This window comes from Rhinatrema bivittatum, chromosome 8 (genome assembly GCF_901001135.1).
Source record: "Rhinatrema bivittatum chromosome 8, aRhiBiv1.1, whole genome shotgun sequence".
In the NCBI taxonomy this organism is placed as follows: domain Eukaryota; kingdom Metazoa; phylum Chordata; class Amphibia; order Gymnophiona; family Rhinatrematidae; genus Rhinatrema; species Rhinatrema bivittatum.
This window is the reverse complement of record NC_042622.1, coordinates 52,676,653-52,699,209: the sequence shown is the minus strand read 5'-3', so window position 1 is coordinate 52,699,209 and position 22,557 is coordinate 52,676,653. Positions and strand designations below refer to the sequence as shown.

The 22,557-nt window shown below is 41.8% G+C and overlaps 1 protein-coding gene across 6 annotated transcripts in view; it reads left to right on the top strand.

The window, feature by feature from the left end:
- PTPRT (protein tyrosine phosphatase receptor type T) overlaps nucleotides 1–22,557 on the top strand; it is a 1,509,925-nt gene that overhangs the window by 1,192,386 nt on the left and 294,982 nt on the right. For all 6 annotated transcript variants that reach the window (XM_029612345.1, XM_029612346.1, XM_029612344.1 and 3 more), the window contains exons 10-11: nucleotides 13,526–13,727; nucleotides 16,242–16,344. In XM_029612345.1, the coding sequence (XP_029468205.1) occupies nucleotides 13,526–13,727; nucleotides 16,242–16,344 (305 nt within the window). The remainder of the gene's footprint in view (nucleotides 1–13,525; nucleotides 13,728–16,241; nucleotides 16,345–22,557) is intronic.

Here is a 22,557-nt window from a genome sequence, read left to right as displayed (position 1 = left end):
CTGGGTCCAATGTCTGAATTTCAAAATAGTGCTGGTCTCAGGACCAGCCGGTGCCATTTTTAAAGAGAAGACAGTGGGGGGGAAGGAGTGCCTGGCGACCACTCCTGCCCCTTTCTGTGATGAAGACCCCCCCCCCATAGAAGGGTGAGTGGGGGCTGTGGAGGCCTTGGCCCTGGCTATTTTTGTGGTGGAGGTGCTTGGGGAGGACCAAGCTGGGCTTGGCTCAGTTCAACCATGGGAGGCCCAAGCCCCAGCCTTGTGTTATTGGTGAGGAGGAAATAGAGGGACCCTGGGGAGGCTCTAGAATTTCAGATAGCCGCAGGGAGGCCCCTTTTTATTTACTTTTTAATTGTTTACATTTTTTGTTAATGACTTGAAACTATCCAAAACATTTTAGATATTTTCAGGCAAGTCTTATGTTTGGTTCACTCCATTCGGCATGAACTGAGAATAGGCTTTTTCATTATGAGAATAGCTTTCATTCAAAATGAATGCACATCTCTAGTATGGTCATACTTTCCATTTGAAAACGATTGTGGAACAAAGTACCCACATAAATTTGCATATGCTTTTTATGCCCATACTTTTCCCTTTTCTAGTGTATGTGAGTTGTTTTCCCCCTTAACCATGCCCCTGAGCCCGCCTAATTTTAACTTGGATTAAAAGTATGTATGTTATTCATCCCTACTTACCTGAGTAAGGAGTGGACAATTTTCAAATAGTCAGTTTACTTGAATTAATCGATACTTTATTTATTTTATTAATTTATATTGCAGTTTTTATATAGTGCAAATTTCCAAGTCGACCTTTCCCAGGTTCAGATGATTACCAAAAGAGAAGCTTGTAAATCTAGTCCCTGGTTCTCTGGCAGAGAGAAGATGGAAGAAACTTAAGGATCAATGCTCCGAGCAATTATATAGGAATAGTTTGATTCAATATAGAGCTGCATGTATTCAAGCAAAAAGAGTTTATTACTCTACCTTTGTTGAGAATTCCTTAAATAAACCCTTGATACTATTGTGAAGAAACTGACTATGAAACTAGTTGGGTATAATGATCCAATGCTGGAGGTCAATGAGATAGCAGATTATTTCAAACAAAAGGTAATTGATATCCGTTAACAACTGGGAACACTCAAGGGGAGGTATCTTTTCATTTATTAGAGTTTCACAGCATAACACTAAAATAAGTAACAATTATCTCAAATTTGAAATTGCCTACCTCCCCCTTGGATCCTTGCCCTTTTAGAAATGTTAGAGCAAAAAAAGATGTGACATGTGTACTTATTCTTGATATAGTTAATAAAGGTTTAACTGAAAGACACGTTCCTGTTCCATTAAAAAAGGCCCACTTTAAGACCTATTAGAAAAGATGTTAAAATGAAGTCCTTGGAAGTCTATAATTACAAGCTATTTCTAACTTGCCAATGTAGGCAAAAATGTTAGAGAAAGCAGTTTGATCACAGTTTAATGATTTTTTGTATAATAATGAGATTTTAGAAGATAGACAAAATGGCTTCTGTAAAGCTCATAGGTATAAACATACAATAGGCAGAAGAAAATGATTCCAAAATCTCAATTTTGTTTAGCATGAAGGGATCATCACCAATAAAGTTACATTTATAGACATCTTTAATCAAAAAGTAAAGGTAAATATAAAATAATGACTCATAGTTACTATAATCAAAGTACACACTCTACATATCAATTTTACATAATGACCCTTAAAAACTATTTCTATACATAGAAACAAACATATAAATCAGTCCTGTCTGACATTACAGTCACCTTATACCTGACTAGAGTGCAAAGTTTTCACAATACATAGAAACAGACAATGTTTATTACAAAAGAAAAGGGGTTTTGAAATACAAAATAACTAAAATGTATCAATATTGAGACTGATGGATAAGTAGTACATTGCTAAATGCTTCCCTATTTAGATGCGACCCACAAGCAGAATTCTGGTCTTTGAATGCTTTCCTATTTGAATACGTCCCAAGAAAGAATAATTCTCTCTGTTTCACCTCTGGGCTTCCTCAGGGGATGTGTGCCAATCTTTTAAAAAGGCATGTTGTAGAACAATCCCAGTGTTAGAAACTGACTATGGGTAAAGCTTCCAACTCTAAAGGGATAACATAAAAAGGTTAATGTAATAAAAATGGGAGCACTACAAACCATTATTTAAAAAATTTAGTCTGAAACAATGTTACCTAACATCTTGATGAAAGTCCATATACTAAGGTCTGCAAAGGGCTTGTCATTGTAGATTTAAACACCATGGAAAGCTATATAATAATGAATAGAAATAATTGTGATTTATTTATTTATTATTTTCATATACTGACATTTGATCTGAGATATCACATTGGTTTACAATCAGGTACTTAGGTATTTCCCTATCCTCAGAGGGCTTACAATCTAAGGCCTGGATTTATCAAATGTGATAATGCGATAGCAAAAGGGGCATGTTTTATGCTAATATACAGTTTATCGCAATTTGTGCTAATTACCTATGCAAAGAGCTTTAATGGTGAGAGAGAGAGAGAGAGAGAGACTAGCCTTAATATTCTCTCCCTAGATAGGTATTTGAATCCCTATGGGAGGCCCACCAAGTAACTCGAGGTGAGGTTTAGGTATTAGTGTAAGGGGTTAGGGGCCACTTTGACATTTAATGTGAGACGTACAAACAGAACAATGGTCTCTTGTGAAGATTTGATGGCCTTCGGAGTGAGGAAACTCACTCCAAGATGAGATTTGGGTAATGTTCTCTCCACCTAGCTGTAACATCAAGCTAGGTGGAGAGAACATTACCCAAATCTCATCTTGGAGTGAGTTTCCTCACTCCGAAGGCCATCAAATCTTCACAAGAGACCACTGTTCAAATACCTATCTAGGGAGAGAACACTATGGCTAGTCTCTCTCTGTCTCCCCCTCTCTCTCCCCCGCCCCGGGAGCTTTACATCCACTCCAACAGGCCTTGCAGGAGACATTGTACAATGCAAGGCAAGTTATTGCACAGCTTAAAGCTATTAAAAAAGGTGTAGTTAAAATCAGTGTTAAGTCTGTTCAATAGCATTTCACAGACTGGCAAACCCAGCCCACCCCCTCTTTTTCAAATTTGCATCGCACTATACAATATGGTGCTATCGCATGCGATAAGCCCTTAATACATGCAAAAACACCTTAGTGCATTTTGATAAATGACCCCCCCCCCCCCAAGTTTTGTACCTTAGGTAATGGAGGGTAAAGTGACTTGCCCAAGGTCACAAGAAGTGACACTGGTCTCCTGGCTCATAGGCCACTGCTCTAACCACTAGGCTATTCCTCCTCCCACACCGTAGAAAGCTCTATAATAATAAATAGAAATAATTGCGGTGCTGTCACTCAGAAATAGCATTCTTATTAATGAACATGATAAAATAATTGTGTTACCTCATATGTTGTCTACTAAGGAAATGTTGGAGGAAATCTTTATATTTAGTTTTTTATCTGGTTTTCTAAAAAACCCATCCAAGAGCGTTAGTTTCTCGCCAGTACAATGTACTTCTTTCTCTGATATGCATTCCGGCTGTTCATCTAAAAATATGGCTGCTATAAAAAGGATTAAACATAATAATCTTATATATCACTCAAAATAATAATATAAATCAATCTCTCCCCAAAAGTTAATGTGCTACTCATCGCTAGCACTCTGTGTAACCGTCGCATCTTGCAGAGTGCTGAATGCTATGGCTGTGTGCTGCGATCCTATGTTGATATAACTGCAGATCAATTAAATCAAAATCTTAATCTGATGTCATTCAATCAGCATGTGTATACTACCAACATTATACACAAATTACCCCATAGGAAATCTTGTTCTAAACTCCTAATAAAAATTGAACTGCCGTATCTATGTCTTTCAATGCTGTATTTGCTGACCTGTGAGACATTTAAATTAATACTTCTATCCAATATCTTTAAATAGTTATAAATGTGCTGCCACATTCATGGGTAAATTGTCCCATTTCACATTTTTTGCTAAACCAAAAATGGGGAAATTTCATGAAAGAAAAGATATGGAACGTCAGGAGATCTCTTAAATGTTCAAGAAGATTTCATAATAACAAGATCCATTCAATCTCATGGTTCAATCCAAAAGGGCTCAATATTTTCCATTAGTAAATAAATCTCTGTTCTCTATAAATTAAGCTTTTTGAAATATCTCTGCCTCGACTATTGGTTAATTAGTAGATGACAAAAAATTTTAAATCTAACTCACTGTGTGTCATTTGGGTCCAGTATTCTAAGGGTGCATGTTCTTTATTGGTACATATGCAGCTAAGATGCTCCCTAATGCATGGGCCAATGTTTCCCTATGTATAACAAATTACATGGGCAAATGATGACATATATAACCCGCTCCAATTTACATATAAAATACCCCTTGAGTTTGTATTGAATTGGTAATGTAGGGTGTTGAAACACAGTGATGTTCAAAGAACATAGGGGCGGATTTTCAGAGCCCTGCTCGCCTAAATCCGCCCAAAACCGGGCGGATTTAGGCGAGCAGGGCCCTGCGCGCCAGTGAGCCTATTTTACATAGGCCTACTGGCGCGCGCAGAGCCCCGGGACTCGCGTAAGTCCCGGGGTTCTCCAAGGGGGGCATGTCGGGGGCGTGTCGGGGGCGGGCCCGGTCGTCGCGGTGTTTAGGGGGCGTGTTGGCAGCGTTTTGAGGGCGGGTACGGGGGCGTGGCTACGGCCCGGGGCGGTCTGGGGGCGTGGCCGCGCCCTCCGTACCTGCCCCCAGGTCGCGTCCCGGCGCGCAACAGGCCCGCTGGCGCGCGGGGATTTACTTCTCCCTCCGGGAGGCATAAATCCCCGGAGAAAGGTAAGGGGGGGGGTGTAGACAGGGCCGGGCGGGTGGGTTAGGTAGAGGAAGGGAGGGGAAGGTGAGGGAAGGGCGTTAGAGGATTCCCTCAGAGGCCGCTCCGATTTCAGAGCGGCCTCGGAGGGAACGGTGGTAGGCTGCGCGGCTCGGCGCGCCGGCTATACAAAATCGATAGCCTTGCGCGCGCCGATCCCGGATTTTAGCGGATACGCGCGGCTCCGCGCGTATCTACTAAAATCCAGCGTACTTTTGTTTGCGCCTGGAGCGCCAACAAAAGTACGCCTATTCGCGGTATTTGAAAATCTACCCCTATGCGCGCGGCCTACATTTCTACGTGCTACCCAGCACGCACAAATGTACGCCCGATTTTATAACATGCGTGCGCAGCCGTGTGCATGTTATAAAATCAGGGGTCGGCGCACGCAAGGGGGTGCACACTAGTGCAACTTGCGCGCGCCGAGCCCTCGGGGAGACCAGCTGGGTTTCCCCGTTCCCCCACCCACCTTCCCCTACCTGTTCCGCCCCAGCCCAAAACCCCCTTACCTTTGTTGTGGAAGTTACGCCATGCCCCCACCCCGCCCCCAGACCTCCCTGCCCCACCCCGCCCCCAGACCACCCATTTTTCCAAGCCCCGGGACTTACAAGCGTTCCGGGGCTTTACGCACCCCACTGGGCCTTTTGAAAATAGGCCCGTCACACGTAACCCACCTACGCACGTAAATCCTCCTGGATTTACGCACGTAGGGCTTTTAAAATCTGCCCCTATGGGAATAACCTCTTTGTTGGAATCTAAGTGTAAGCTTATGTGACCCCAGTTTGTATTCATCTATGGATGTGTGTAATCATCTAAGATGTAAAAATTGACCCACTGGTATGTTGTTTTTTAGCTGATGAGGGTGAAAACTGTTGGCATGTAAGATAGTATCTCTGACAGATTTCTTTCTATAGATAGAAGTTTTGAACTGATGTGAAGATTTGCTAATAATGATTCCAAAAATGGGATGTCATTCTGTTTATGTGTGAAAACAAATTTAAGATTGTTACCCAATGTGTTAATCCAATTAAAGAATTTGTGTAAAAGAGTTTCAGAACCTGACCAAATGAAAAAAAAAATCATCTATGAATCGTTTCCATAAGATGATGTTTTGAGTATATTGTGATCTATAAATATTCTTCTTTTCAAATTCACCCATATACAAATATGCAACCAATGGGGCCAAAGGAGATCCCATTGGTATGGCTTTAATTTTTTGAAAAATTTGATCTTCAAATTTAAAGAAACTCCATGTAAGTACTATAGTAGTAAGTTGCTCATAACACAGAGTTGCTGCTGCTGCTTTCAAAGATGGACACTTTGTTATGTAGACTTCAGCATGGTGACACAGGAATCTTTGTCCAACTCGTTACTTCAGCACATTTTGACACCATTGTACACAGTATCTTACTTTCCAGATTATACCACATTGGTGGAATGGTCTTGAAGTAGTTCAGTTCCTTTATGAAGAATAGAAAACAACATATACAGATTGGCCAGAAAGTTTCTTCCTGGCAAAAGTTGTCAACTGGGATGCCTCAAGGTTTTGCCTTATCCTCTGCACTGTCCATTCTTTATTTGAACCTTTAGGTCAACTGTTTCAATTCTTAGGGGTAAAGCACTTTTTGTTTGCTGATGACATTCATTTATACATACCTAGTAGAAAATAAAATGAAATATCACAGGCTGAATTCTATCAATATATGAATAAGATGAAATCATGGCTTGCAGTTAATAGTTTACTTCCGAATGTCAAAAAAACAAAGATTATTTGGTTTGGAAAAATGCCTCAATTAAAGGCCAGTCAACAGATTAATTATGATGGTGCTAATTTTCCAATTTTGACTCTTAATGCCAAGACTCCAATTTGGAGTAACATTCAATCCTTACTTTTAAGCCACTGTAGTGTATTTGGGCCTGCTATGGCCTCAAGAATAGCTCAGGAACACAATAAGGCTGAATCAAATTAATTCTGGTGCAAGTATTTATTTATAGTGCTTCAAAGACACAGAAAACAAAATAGTAGCTCACTTTACATTAGGCAACAACTATCAGAAACGTATTCTGTCCAAGTGTATTGTGAGGTCCTACCAGCTCCCTGGGGCCTCCCCAAGCTTTCTAGGCCTGGGTTTTTATAGTAGGGTGAAGGGAACTGAACTTCACCCAGAATCCTTTGTGGCATTCTGCCTTAAGGATGACTGGGTTAAAACCCTGAGCCAGGCTTCTAAAGATAGAATGAGGGAGTTGTCAGTACATTCTATCACATACCCTCCCCCTCAGCTTGGCCTTATCAGGTCAAGCATCCAGACTTGCCCGGGTCAAATCATGACTCTGTCTCAAGTGCCTCCCCCCTTCGGCTGTACTGTCCCCAACACCAATTAGTTGTTTCCATAATATTGCAAAATGTGGATAATCTCGACCCAGGACTACGGAAGCTCAGGATGGACAGTCACTTCTAACACAGTTTGTCGTGTGGCAGTCACAAAGAGAACATAAGAGGCTGAACACTTCTGTTGATCCCCATGAATACATGTCAATATCTCTACTTATTTATAGTTGATTTGACCTTGACATAGTAAGCCCTAGCAAATAAGTGTTTTGCTATAGCTGGAATCTACCAAGGCTTGGATAGAGACCCTCTCCAGTCCCACCTGGATTATAAAGTCCTTAAGTTGTGCACATGGGACACCCACAAAATTTCAGCTTAGAGTTTTGCCTACCTGTGCTCCCAAGTGATTTTCCACATGTCATTAACATTCTGGTGCTCTGTTCCCATTCTTTGCTCCTTCTCATGTTGTTCTGCTAACTTGCATTCGCACTCCAGGTCATCAAGCCAAGGACATTCTTCCTTTGAATGACCTTCTGTTTTACAGAAAGAACACTCCCATAAGGCCAGATAGGTTTCTGCCCTACTTAGTTCACTTAGACTCTTTGGTTTCCAGCTGCTTATATGGACAGTGCTCTTCTTCGTACCTGTTCTCTGCACAAATGTTGCTGAGGTCCTCTACCTTCTGTATCATGCCAGGGAATTGCTACAGGTTGTCTCTTTAAGCCCCTTATGCCAGCAAACATTGATTGTGCCTTAAAGAGGCATTCCTCAAGAAACCCTGCCTACGTCATCCTGACCCTCTTCGGTCATTCATCGTGGAAGTTGACACCTCAGATGTCGGCATAGGGGCCGTGCTCAATCAGCACAGTGATACGCATATGCTTCATCCCTGCTCAGTTTTTTCAAGATGCTTCTCACCAGCCGAGAGAAATTATGGCATCGGCGACAAATAATTGCTCGATATCAAGCTTGCTTTCGAGGAATGGTGTCCCTGGTTAGAAGGTGCTCAACACCAGATAACAGTGTTCACTGATCATAAAAACTTGGAATATTTACGTCATGCACAGAGACTTAAACATCGCCAAGCTCGGTGGTGTTTATTCTTCAACCGATTCAATTTCTTGCTCAAATAACGTCCTGCTGATAAAAACATCTGAGCAGATGCTCTCTCAAGCTTCTTCACACCTGAAAATGTCCCTGACGCACCCTGTCACATCATCAACCCAGAGAAGATAGTTCTAGCTGCTACCCATTCTGTTCCAGTGGGTAAAACAGTAGTTCCTCAAAATCTTCAGAAGAAACTCCTGAACTGGGCTCATGACTCCTGGTTAGCCGGTCATCCTGGACAGGCCTGTATGCTTGCCACCCTTCAACGCTTTTATTGGTGGCCGTCAATGAAAAAGGACATCCAAGCATACGTTGAATCCTGCGCTACTTGCGCCAGACAAAAGCCTCCTGCCGGTCGCCCTTGGGGTCTCCTACGCACATCGCGACCGACTTCGTTGTAGATTTGCCACCTTCAAGCGGGAACAATACGACATGGGTCACAGTGGACCGCTTCTCAAAAATGGCACACTTTGTGGCCTTACCTGGACTACCATCTGCCCCAGAACTCGCCAAACTGTTCATATGACACATATTCCGCCTGCAAGGAATGCCTAAGCACATCTTCTCTGACAGAGTTGTTCAATTCACCGCCAGGTTCTGGAGGGCACTGTGTCATAAATTTGACATTGCATTAGACCTGACATCAGCGTATCACTCCCAATCAAATGGGCAAACAGAAAAAATGAATCGGACTCTCAAACAGTTCATTCGTGCCTATGTCAACACTAGGCAGAGTGATTGGACAGAACATTTACTCTGGGCTGAATTTGCCCTGAACTCTCATCCTGCTTCTGCCACTGGATCCACTCCATTCCAGATTGTTTATGGTCATCAACTATTACCACCACTTCCTATACCTTTGACAGGTACATCACCAGCGGCTCAGGCTACAGCTGAGATTCACCAACTCTGGACTCAAACTAAGGACCTTCTACACAAAGCAGGACAATGGGCCAAAAAGCAAATCGATGCTCATCACAGAGCAGCACCTCAGTTTGAGCCAGGAGACAAGGTTTGGCTCAGTACCAAGTACCTTCACCTCAAATTACCTTCAGTTAGATTCGCTCCACGCTACATTGAACCCTTCTCTGTCCTTCGCTGCCTAGGTCCTCTGACATACAGCCTAAAGTTACCATCATCCATGAAGATACACAACACTTTCCACATTTCACTGCTGAAACCTCTCATCCTCTCTGAATTCTCTCGCAAGACTCCAGATCCACAGCCTCCGGATGCTGAAGAGGACATTGCATACAAAGTAGATGACCTCTTGGATGTGCATAAGAGAGGAAAGCATTGGGAGTATTTAATTTCATGGGAAGGATACAGCCCTGATGAAAACAGCTGGGAACCTGCCATCAACATCCTTGACAAAGACATGTTACATCATTTCCACTTAACTCACCCAAGGAAGCTGAAACTCCCTGGGAGGGGCCTTAAGAAGGGGAGTACTGTTGTGTCTATCAGTTGCAGACAGCTGCAACCTTTGCTGCTCACCTCATTTTGCCCAGTAGCCACGATTCTGGCTAACATGGCCGTCTCTGCCTCTGCACGCCGACCTCTTTGGCGTTCCCAGGATGGTGATGCCGGTCACCATCTTGAACCTGGAGTGATCTAGGGCACGCACGCGTGCGCCTGCCTCCTTCTTGTGCATGTAATGGCAGGAACCTCTGGGGCGTCCCCTCCGCATGACGTCACTGCCTACGTATATTTAAGCTAACTGGACTTTCCTACCTACGAGTTAGCAAGGATTCCATCTTGCTATTCCTTTCTCTGAGACGCTTCGCATCGCTGTACCGGCATTCCTAGCTGAGTGACTCAGGTATCCGCTCCTCGGGGGCCTTGCTGCACTCAGGGCTATCCACTCCTCAGAGAACCTCTCCTGCCTGTCTCATCTTCTTCAGCTACGAGAGTTCTCCTGCATCGGATCTCCGCTGCTGCTGCTACTATGTATTCTCTACTGCATTGTGAGTACAAGACCTACTCTTCATTACCTTATCTAGCCTGCTGTGTGCGATCCTCAGGTTACCCCGCTCTGCGGACCACTACCAGATCCACACTGTCTTGTGCCAATTGCCAACATCTATCTCTGGCTTACTTCGTGCTGTGGACCACTACCAGAGCTACAACGGACAAGCTCTAAGTGAAGCAAGTACTTTCCGGGTTACCCCGCCTTGTGGACCACTACTGGATTTACGCTATCTTGTATCAGATACTGTCATCTGCCTCTGGCCTACCCCGCATGACAGATCACTACCGGAGCTACCACACACAAGATTATCAAGAAGCAAGGATTCCTGGGTTACCCCACTTTGCGGACCACTACCGGAGAATCCATCCCAGGTCTTCTAATTCCAGGACTGAGTTTACAATCCGCTCCTCGGGTTTCTCTTTGCTGTATAATAAATATTCTCTGACTCCTGTGTCCATCACTACTGAGACCCTGCCTATAGTGGAGAGGGCTCCTCCCTGTGGGTGGAGTCAGCTCTCTCCACGACCCAAGGGCCCACAAACCAAGTTAAAACATAACACTTTGTTGCTCCAACATTGTAGAACAAGCTTCTTGTGCACTTAAGAAATGAAGGCAGCATGAAGGAGTGTAGACGTCAGGTAAAGGCCATGTTATTTTGAAAAGCATTTGGTTTTAATTTGTATTTTGTTTTATTGATTTTACTGCTTTTTTTGTATTTTGATTGCAATTTATTATGTATGTAATTATGTGATCTGCCCTAGACAGATCATTTCTGGAAGAGTGTGGAATACAAGATTGTAAGTAAAAAAGAAATCAACGCCTGGGTAAATGGCTTCTGAAAATTGCCCTCTAGATTTTTGCCATCTTGTAATTCTAATAAGAATCAACAGAGTACTCCACCAATTTGCATGAATTCATAGTATTGGTTGTCACTAAATAAGAGCATGTACTGTGCAGTAGTAGTATCATCAAGAATAAAATGAAAATCTGTATAAAAAGGCACGATATCTCTGATTCTGTCCAACTGTCAAAAACATCACCTTCCCACCACTTTAATGCAGTTTGCAATTTGCTTGTGTTTACAGGCAGCATTATTGGAAGTTCTTTCTGCATTGATCTGAAAGGAGCACGGTTCTCATAATCTAGTCACAAGTGTATTAGTTTAGTTCAATAAAAAGACACCACCTACAATGTATTTATTAATCTTTATTTCAAAGTTTAACTGCTAAATGAACTATCTAAAATAATTTGCAGCTGTTATAATGGACCACCCACAAGACAACAAAAAGTAAATGGTATTTTTTTACATAATAGATGCAGAAAGAGTGACTCATAGTTTTCTGTGGGTCTCTTTAGAACTGAAAGATGCCTTTTAAGGTATAGGAGATGTGTCTCCAATGTATTGAAATCTATCACCCATCCTGAAAACCTTACTGACTAGTTGTGCCTCCAGTAGAGGATTGGGTAAACGCTGATATGGGAGCGTTACTAAGAATTGAGATGCTGTCTAATTGAAAGCTATGGCTTACCACCTCAGCAGTCACTAAAGAGCACAGCAAGATATGGCCAAGTACAAAGTACAAGAGAGGAGGGGGGGATTATCCAGGAAAGGTGCATGAAGTTTTCATTATGGGCATCACCCTGAAGACATCATAAAGGCATCTTAGTCATAAGCCCAAAGGCATACCCTCAAGGTCTTGCCTTCACCATGTTTGCCAGATCACAAAATAGGAAAATTGAGGCTGCTCTAAAATAGGGTGCCAGCTGATGAAGAAGAAGAGGAAGTAATAATTGAGATGAATATATACCTCTATCTATCTATCTATCTATCTATCGATCGATAGATAGATAGATATTTTTTTTTTTACATACGCCAAGAATTGAGGTTACTGTGTTAGTCCATTTGGATATAAAGGTATCTCATACAACTTGTTTGTCAACCATTAATATGCAAATCTTAGTTTATTCCTTGATTTCTCTTATCATAAAAAAGTGTTTATTTAGAGGTCAGTATTCTAAGGGGTTTGTCTAAGTAAGTTTAGACTTAGCCGGACAAACTCTTAAATTTTGAATTTCCTGCCTCACTGAATAGGTAAGTGTTTTGTCTGAGTAAATTGTTTCCCAGCTAAAACTTACCTAGATAAAAAAAGAGGTGGCATGGCTGTTGAGGGGGTGGAGCTTAAATGTGGTTAGGTAGCACCGATATTCAGTTCTACTCTGATAGGTTTAACTGGCTAAATCCGATGATGGTGGAGAGTGGGTGTACAGTTATCTGGGTATGTTTATATTCTCAATATAGTTGGATAAGTTTAAAAAAAAACAAAAAACTTCTGGCCATCCTGGCCAGATCCCACACCACCAAAATAATTTAAAAAAATGTTACGGCATAGTGCCCAATTTCGCCCCTTTCCCTAAACAACCACAATTTTTAAAAATGTTGCAGGTCATAGGAGGCTGAGGCCCCTCCTCAGATATTTAAATAAAACAGTGGCTCTAGGCCCTCTCCTTCTCCCTACCCCACCTTCCCATGCCACTCAGACAGAACCCCTACCCTGACATTTTTGACCCACCCAAAGATCTCAATGCCAAGCCAGGAGGCATTAGAATCTTACCATCCTCCGAGCATTCTGTGTTGCTCTGATTGTGGCTTCTGGATTTGGCAGGAAGGTGGAGCAAGAGGAAGCCCAGAGCCAGTCCTTTTATTTAAATATCTGCAGTGGCTTCGGGCCACTATGGCCCATGACATTTTAAGATTTTTTTTTTTTTTTTTTTGGGGGGGGGGGGGTTGGGAGCTAGTAAAAGGTGCTATGCCTTGACATTTTTTAAATTATATTGTGGGGAAGTGGGGGGAGGCAGAGGATCAGGCCTGCTTGCCTGAATGGATTTTTCTTTTTACATTATCAGCTGTGTTCATGTTAGGTTTAAAATTATCTACATAAGCTTACCTAGATAACTTCACCCGAGTATATTCATCAACGGCAAGCTTGAAAATTCAGCTAAAGTTATCTGTGTAACTGTACCAGGATATTTTTGCTCCTTGCTGGCCCATTAAATATGAAATTCTTAGTGGTTTTTTTTTAAGACTTCCATAGCATTTATTTATGCCTATTTTCTTTCACTATCCAGAAGATGCAAACTTTCCTTTTGCTGTGTTATGTCAATTAAAATAACAACCACAGAGTACACAAATTCCTTATGATCTTCCCTGCAGATTACCTATAAGGCTGTTGGTTCCTTGGACCCCAGCGCAGATCTATCCAGCCAGAAGGGAAGAGTCTTCAAGCTGAGGAATGAAACCCATCACCTTTTTGTAGGGTTGTACCCAGGAACAACTTATTCCTTCACAATCAAAGCCAGCACAGTGAAGGGCTTTGGACCTCCTATCACTACTAGGATAGCAACTAAAATTTCAGGTATCACATGCACAGATGCGGCATGGGTTTTGTATTTTGCAGAAGTTAACCAATTGTTTCTAAAAATCTCCACTCCTGACTCCACTCTATTTTTTTATATTCGTACCTTGCCTGTAGTAGTTTGATACTTGTATAGGCCAAGCACTGCCCAGAGCTAGGGTGATATGACCTAACATAACTGTTCTCAACTCTCCCCCCACCACAAAAAAAAAAAAAAAACACTTCTCACTCTGAGATGAGATCCTGGTTAGAGAAATAAGCATTCATGTTTAGGCTGGAAATACCAAAAGAATCTGGAAAACAAAAACAATTAATTGCTGTACTTAGGCCTATGCCCTACTGTTGTGTTAGATGTACCTCTAATGAAAAACAAGCTAGGCTATCATGTCTTGTCTCCCTTGCTGCTATGAACTAAGCTAGGCTTTATCCATGTTGGGGGGGAGAATTTGTTCAACGGACCTCCGCCTTGTTTCCAAGCTAGAGTTCCATAAGTACCAGCGAGCTGGGTCCTGCTCCCCACTTTCCCTAAGTAAGCTCCATGATGAGCAAGGGATATGCATGGAGTGGTTATTCCCTGCTCCTTTAAAGGAACTCCCATGCTAAAGTTATTCCTTTCAGAACACCATTCCTTGACTCAGGAAACCCACCCCAGCTGTGATGAATGATACAAAACTGACATTTACTGACAATATAATACTGCTCATTAATAGTTGTGAACATAAGTTAATTGCACCTGTCTTGGTGGGTGTGGCCAGAGGTGATCATTTAGCAGACAGCACAGCACTAAAGGTTTGCGGGCCATGGCCTCCCAATAAACCTGCCCCAAATTCCTGGCATTCTCCATAAGCTCCATTCAGATTTCATTTGCAATAAGGCTTGGATTACCATCTGAGCCAGGAGAGTGAAGGAACGCTAGGAAGGAAGGAAGGGTAAGAGAGGGAAAGAGTAGGGAGCCCACTGTCATGTTATGGTGCTGCTCCTGTGCACGACACCTCAAGGCCTTCATAAAGTAGCAGGAGCTTTAATAAAATACTTTGAACAAAAATGCCTAGCTAGGGACTGAATACAAATTTGCATGCAAAACAGAAGCCTTAATGAGATTTTGTTTTTAGTTGACATTTAAGAGATCCATATTTAGCTGCCATGTGTCTCTGCTAGTTAGCCGGTGATACATAACCAGCTAACTAGTGCTGTATTTTCAGTGGCGCAGTCACGCTGCTGAATGTACCCAACTATCTTAAAGTTAGCTGGTTATGTACCAGTGCCTAACTTTAGGATGGCCCTTTGGCCTGACCAGACAGATAAATCAGATGGCAAACTCTGAATATCAAATTAGCAGGTTAATTTATCCAGCCAACTTGACTCCTCTTCGATCTGCCACTCCCTGCCCCTGACTTGTCTGGCTAAAAACATAGCCTGCTAAGTCACATACCCCCTCATTTATCAAAATGCGCTAAGGGCTTATCGCATGCAAAAATGCCTTTAACAGCACCATATCCTATGGTGTAATGCAAATCTGAAAAAGAGGGGGAATGGGTTTACCATTTTGTGAAGCCCTATCACATGGCTTTTTCAGCAGTGTGATAGTTTGCTTTATCACCTGTTGTGATGTTTTTTGCAGATTGAAGTTCCCAGAGTGACCATCTAGTTATCAGAGACCTCAGGAGAGAGAGACTGAGTGAGAGAGAGAGACTAGCCATGATGTCATTACCCTAGATACGTATTTATATCTCTATGGGAGGTCCACCTAGTAACTCGAGATGAGGTTTAGGTATTAGTGTAGGGGGTTAGGGGCCACTTTGACATTCAATGTGAGACGTACGAACAGAACAGTGATCTTTTTTGAACATTTGATGACCCTCGGAGTGAGGAAACTCACCCAAAGATGACATTTGTGCAATGTTCTCTCAACCTAGCTTGATGGACTCTGTACCTGGGTAACATCAAGCTAGGTTGAGAGAACACTGCACAAAAAAAAAAGAATTGCACAAAAAAAAAAGCTAAAATCAACATTAAAGCCATGCAATAGGGCTTTGTAAGCCCACCCCTAACTCCTCCTCTTTTTCAGATTTGCATCGCACCATACGATATGGTGCTATCGCATGCAGAACTGCCTTAGCACATTCTGATAAATGAGGGGGATAGGTAGGTAAGTGGCAACCGGATATTCAGCAGCTCCACTTAGCTCACTGAGTGCCATTTTGAATATCAGACTCTAAATTACCTACAAATATTTTTTTCTGCTTCTAAAAGTTACAACAGCCTAATCTATTCTGAGACTGATCACCTCACCAGATTAGAACCGGGCCTGTCAGGTAAGGATGAAAGTATATTGGAAGAGCTCTATTGGTGGCTTAATTCTGGAATATCAAGAGAAGCTGCAAGTCAAAACTGATGTTGGTGCCATATGGGAACTCAGACTATAAGATTGATGGGTGGAAACAGGCTGTAGTCATCATTTTGTTTCCCCATCCTTCAAAGAATTTCTGTATCATTTTTTCTTTTTTACTGCAGCCCCATCGATGCCTGAATATGATGCCGATGCCCCCTTAAATGAAACAGAGACAACTATCACAGTCATACTGAAGCCTGCACAGTCTAGGGGAGCCCCTGTCAGGTAGTATTTCTTTTCTAGGTCTTGCTTGCTTTGATGTTCTGTCTTCTCCCCCTCCTACTCTAAATTTCTTCTCAGATTTTATAAATTGAAGAAACCCCAAAAATAAAAAGAATGCACAAAGACAAGAAAATAAAGTAACATAAATTAATATATAGGAAAAAATATGTTTCATGAATTTGCTCAAATACTTCAACATAGAAAGTTGTGTGTGCAGTTTAGTATTCAGGGCCCCCTGTATGTGAGAATGGTCTTGCTAGTGCTTGAAGAGTTGCCAGTCCTGTGCATTGAATTTTTGGTATTATCAATGTCATAAAAAGCTCTGTGGTGAGCAGCATCCTTATTTTTCAATATATTATGTCAGATCCTCATCACATCTCAAGATGGCACCATCTTGAGATGTGATGTATAACATTTTTGGATAATTCTTCTGTTGGGGACCGTTAGCATTTTCTATTTGGATATTATAATAGGCAATTTTTGCCTTTTTTTGAAAACATAAAAATTGCTTTTATGAGTCTTTGGAATTTTTGGATAAGATTAACCGTATACCATACCTTCTTCTTGTATCCAAACTAAAAATAAGACAACCTGCAGAAAATCTAGTTTCTTTCAAAAAGGCTACTAGAAATCTGTATTAAACCGATAGAGATTATGAAGAGCCCCAGGAGTGAAGTTAAAGAATCCATCACCATCATACCTAGCAACTGTCTGGGTTTCACCTGAAACCTCTGGGTTTGGAGACCCAACTCCAAGTCTCTAGGAAGAAACTCAAGACACCTAGGCCCTTCAAAACAGGCTTCACCATGGGGAGGTTGCTCTCTTTCCCCCCTCTATTGTAACTGCCTTTCTTTCTTGCAATGTTGGTTTGTATTTTTAAGGAGCTAGTACTGGGGACCATTGTGACCCTTGTGGCGGCAGGATCCAGGAGGAAGCATCTCTTAGCCTGCCAGTGCTTCCTCACCTCCTGCTGCGAATTGGAGAGCCAGGGGAGAGAAAAGGTGGGAATGAGCAGGAGGGATGGGAGAAGAGGGATAAACAAGGGGAAGGAAAAAGAAGAGTGATTAAGGGTGGAAAGAGCAAGAGTTGGAGAACAACAAGCTGGAGAAGGGTGAATTAAAGGAGAAAGCAAGGAAGAGAGGTAGAAAGGATCTACAATAAGACAGAGAGAAAAAGACAGAGGATCATAGATATAAGGACACAATTGTTGATGTAAAGGAGGGTGAGAAAGAGGGAGGGTAATGGAATGGGAGATAGGAGCCAGGAGAGGGAGAGGGACAGAAACCAGAGATGGAAGAGGAGAGGAAGAGGATTAAGAATGGGGGAGTAAGAGAGGGAGGACTCTGGAATGGGATGGGGGAGATGAAATCCAGAGAGATAATTTAGTATGTACAGGTTTTTTAATGGAGAAGAGCATGCAGGAGAAAAAGGAGAGAAAGAGGAGAAAGGAGAAAGAAAAACAAGGAAAGAAGCTGGAGAAAGGGGATAGAGAGAATAAATAAAAAATATCAAAATATCCAACTGCTGCAGGAAAGAGGCAAATAATGAATGTAAAATGAATTGATACAGAAAAGAAGAAGAAAGCCAAAGAGAGACAAAAAACCCCCCAAAACTAACTAAAAAAAAAAAAGAATAGAGGCAAGGGCAGATAATGAGAAAACAAAGAAAAACGAAGACAGAAAATCAGGCCAGAGCCACCAAGATAGTTCTATGGGGTGGGGGGGGGGGGGGATAGGGATGGAAGAAAGGAATTAACATAGCCTCCTCCTCCCAAGAATCTCATAGTGAGAGTAACTCAAAAGTTGATAGGTATGATCACTGCCTGTAGTTGGAAAACCCTTCCTCTTCCAGAACCAGAAAAAAATAAGAAAAAAAACCTATGAAGGAAAATTAGGAGGGCAAATATGAACAAGAATAGGTGCTATTCTTAGTTTATGTTTGAATATGTTTATTAAATTTCAACAGCCAGGTACAAAAACCCACGCAAGTATTCAACAAAATTAACAAAGCATATGCGGAGATTTATTTATTTTTTTATTTATTTAAGAGCTTTTATATACCGATGTTCATGTACGGGTACATAACACGTTGGTTTACATAGAACCAAAGTTGGAAATTACATCAAACAAGAAAATTAGAAAAATTAGAGAAAAAAATTAGAAAAATTACATCGAACAGGAAAATTAAGAAACAAGAAATTACATTGAGTAAGAGGGTGCAAATAACAGGGCTAACTTCATGCGAACTTATAGATAAAGCTGAGGAAGACTTAAAATTTAAAATATTACAAATAACAAAAATAAGTCAACAAAATTTAAAATTTAAAATTATGAAATTATTATAAATAACAAATAGCGGACAACAAACTCGGAGTTACGACCGACCTAATAAGCATGAGTGCAAATTAAAGTACAGCTAACAGGAAATGTATGTATACGGCATCAGACATCTGGTGTAATGGGGTAAGAAATGCGTGAATCAATCCCAAAGGGAGAGACCTTTAAGTGAAGGCTTTTGTAAAAAGCCAAGTTTTGAGCTTCTTTTTGAATGTTCGACTACAGGTTTCTAGACGAAGGTCCGTGGGGAGGGCATTCCAGAGAGAGGGGCTGGCAGTCGAGAATGCTCGTTTCTTTAGCAGTAACTTGGCTGGAGGTGCATATAAGGTACCTAAGTAGCTGGTTCTGATAGGTCTCAGTGATGCGTGGAGACGAAGTGGGTCGCTTAGATCTAGTGAAGTTTGGGAATGAATGGTCTTGTGGGTTATAGTTAGTACTTTGAAGATGATTCTAGATTTAATAGGGAGCCAGTGAAGGTTTTTTAGAATAGGTGTGATGTGTTCTCCTCTACTAGAGTTAGTTAGAATCCTGGCAGCCGAGTTTTGCAACATTTGTAGTGGTTTGGTTGTGATAGCTGGGAGGCCAATTAGCAGAGAGTTGCAATAATCGATTTTTGAGAAAAGAATTGTTTGGAGGACTGTTCTAAAGTCCTGAAAATGGAGGAAAGGTTTCAGCTTTTTCAATATGTGAAGCTTGTGAAAGCATTCTTTCGTTGTGTTTTTGACAAATTGTTTGAGATTCAGCCTATTGTCGATGGTGACACCAAGGTCTCTCTAACGTATGTGGGGAGGATCCTCAGCGGTGTGATTAGATTGTTGGCAGCCTGAAGGTTGTCATCCAAGTTTATCAGCATAAGTTACATTTTTTAAGTATTGAGAACTAAGTTGAGGCTAGTGAGGAGGGAATTTATGGACTGTAGACAATTGTTCCAGAAGTTGATGGTGTTGGATAAAGATTCAGTAATCTGCAACAAGATCTGGACGTCATCGGCGTATATAAAGTGTGTGATCTTTAGACTTGGGAGCAGATGACATAGGGGGAGAAGATAGATGTTAAACAGGGTTGGTGAAAGGGAGGATCCTTGAGGGACTCCGAGAGTGGACTTGACCGGGTGAGAATCCTTGTTGCTTATTCTAACCTTGTGTGTCCTGTTGTTAAGGAATGATCTGAACCATTTGAGGGCTGATCCAGAAATGCCTATGTCTGAGAGCCGGGTGATGAGGATCGAGTGCTTTACGGTGTCAAATGCTGCAGATATATTGAGCAGTGCCAGGAGGTAGGGGGTCTTTTTCTCTAGTCCGGAGAGGACTCTGTCTGTCAATGAGATTAAGAGGGATTCTGTACTGAGGGATTTGCGGAATCCGAATTGGGCTGTTGTGAGAATCTTGTGGTCTTCTAGGAATTCTGATAGCTGTTTATTAACTATTCTCTCCATAATTTTGGCGACAAACAGTAGATTGGCGATGGGGCGAAAATTGGTCAGGTCTGCTGGGTTCAGGTTGGGTTTCTTGAGGAGAGGTTTGAGGGTGGCTGTTTTCAGCGTGTCTGGTACTACTCCTTGGGTTAACGAACTGTTGATGATCTCTGTTACGGGCTTCACAATGATGTTTGGGATGGTGAGTAGTAGTTTGGAAGGAATGGCATCGATCGGATGATTGGATGGTTTCATCTTTTTGAGAATCAATTCAATTTCGAGTGTGGAAGTGGGTTCAAAGGATTCTAGGTTTGGTTTCTGGCTGAAGGGGGGAGAGAGGAGAGGAGGAGGTTCTATATAAAACGTAGCTAGAGGTGCTATTAGCTTAAGGATTTTGTTTTCAAAGAATTGTGCAAGTTCAGTGCATCTAGATTGAGCTTGATCATCAGGGATAACTGGGGAGGTGGGTTTTGTGAGCTCTGAGACATATGAGAACAGTGCTTTGGCATCAAAGGAAAAATTGTGAATTTTGTGGGCATAGAAATCTCTCTTTGTGCGAAGGATGTTGTTTCTGTAACTGTGCATGAGGGTTTTGAACTCATTTAGTGTAGCGTTAGATGGTCTTTTTCGCCTTGCGTGTTCTTTTTTTCTCAGTTTTAGTTTGATGTTTTTTAGTTCTTGAGTGAACCATGGTTTTTTGTTTTTACGGGAAGGGTCAAGCTCTTTAGTTTTTAAGGGGCAATGTTTTTCTGCCACCTTGTTAGTGATACTATGTCATGTAGAAATGGCTGCTTCTGCGTCGGAAAAGTCAAGGTTAGAGAGTTCCGATGAAAGGTGGGAGGTAAGGTCTTCCAAGGAGCAAGAGTTCCTGTAGTGAATTGTGGTTTTGGTGATTGTTGACAAAGGGATGTCCTTGATACAGAGATCTGTTGAGATCATTAGATGGTCTGACCATGGGATAGGGGAGCAAAGAGGTGGAGATGATGGTGTAAGGCCAGAATTTATGAATATAAGGTCCAGAGTGTGCCCCGTTTTGTGCATGGGACTTTTAACGATTTGTGAGAAGCCATAGCCTTGAATGAGGATAATAGTATTTCGCAGTTGGAGGTTAGGGGGATCACATCAATGTGAAGGTTAAAGTCTCCCAGGATGACTGCTGGGGTGTCATTTTTTATGTGTTTGGCAATGAGCTCAATGAGTGGAGATGGATCCGAGTCTAGGAGGCCAGGCAGAGCGTAGAGTAAACAAATTTGGAGATGTTTAGAGCTAAAGAGGCAAATTCCAGACGTGAGGTATGTATGGAAATCTGTAGGGATAGTCTCAGCTCTTTTTTTGCAGCTAAGCAGAGTCCGTCCCCCCCCTCTTTTTTTAGGTGTAGGTATTGAATAAATATCATAGAGGTGGAGTGGTAGTTGATTGATAAGGGCTAGGTCTGTGGGTTTCAACCAGGTTTCTGTGATTGCACATATATCCGGTTGAGAGTCCAGGAGATAGTCGTTGATTAAATGTGTTTTTTTCGAGATTGATTGGGCGTTAAAGAGTGTTAGTGAGAATAAGGATAGCCCAAGGAATTGAGTGAATGGTGATGTCATAATTGGTATCAGACGCTTAAGTTGGGGGACTTAAGAGATACACTGGTTGATCCTTCCCAGTGCCTCTATTTTCGTGTACGTGTACCATGACATTCCACCCCCTGAAATCCACTCCCTTACTCCCCTCTCACCCATCTTAAGTGTCCCAACAAACACCAAAAGCAGACAAATGAAATAATCCAAGTTAACAATCATTAGGAACAAGACTCAATGCTCGATGCAGCAATGACTTAATGTAAGCATCTTAGATATGCAAAAATGTTTTGTGTTTCCTAATCATATTCATTTTCAACATACTTTTCATGTGTACACACAAGATGTATTTGATTCCACCAATACGAGAGATTCAAAGGGTCTTTACCCATCCAAAAATAAAGAATAGACTGTATAGGCTGAAGCAGCTTTTGAAAATTAACCTTACCTAACTGTGCCAGAACAATAGTCAAAGTAATACCTGAATATTTATTTAAATATGTGAAAGAATCAGAGACCCACCATATTGGAAAGCTTCCATCCCAGTGTGATCTCAGATTCTGTTCTGTCGGAAGAACTTCGCACTTGTCTAAATTTAATTTGAAACCAGGTAGTCTCCCATAAGCTTCAACTTCTTTCGAAAGAGCGGACATAGATTTGCGCGATTCAGCCACACTCGGGAACTTTCCCCTATGGGAACTCCCACAATATGTCCATTATTTTGAATCTTACATAAGAAGGGCTCTAAAGAAAGAATGAATAACATAGAGGGCAGAGGTCAGCCCTGCCTAGTCCCCCTCCTGCAAAGAGAATTCCTCTGACAAACAACCTTTAGCTGACACATAAGCTTGAGGATCGTGATCACCTGAACAAAATATCCTGAAATTCCAAAAGTGTCCAA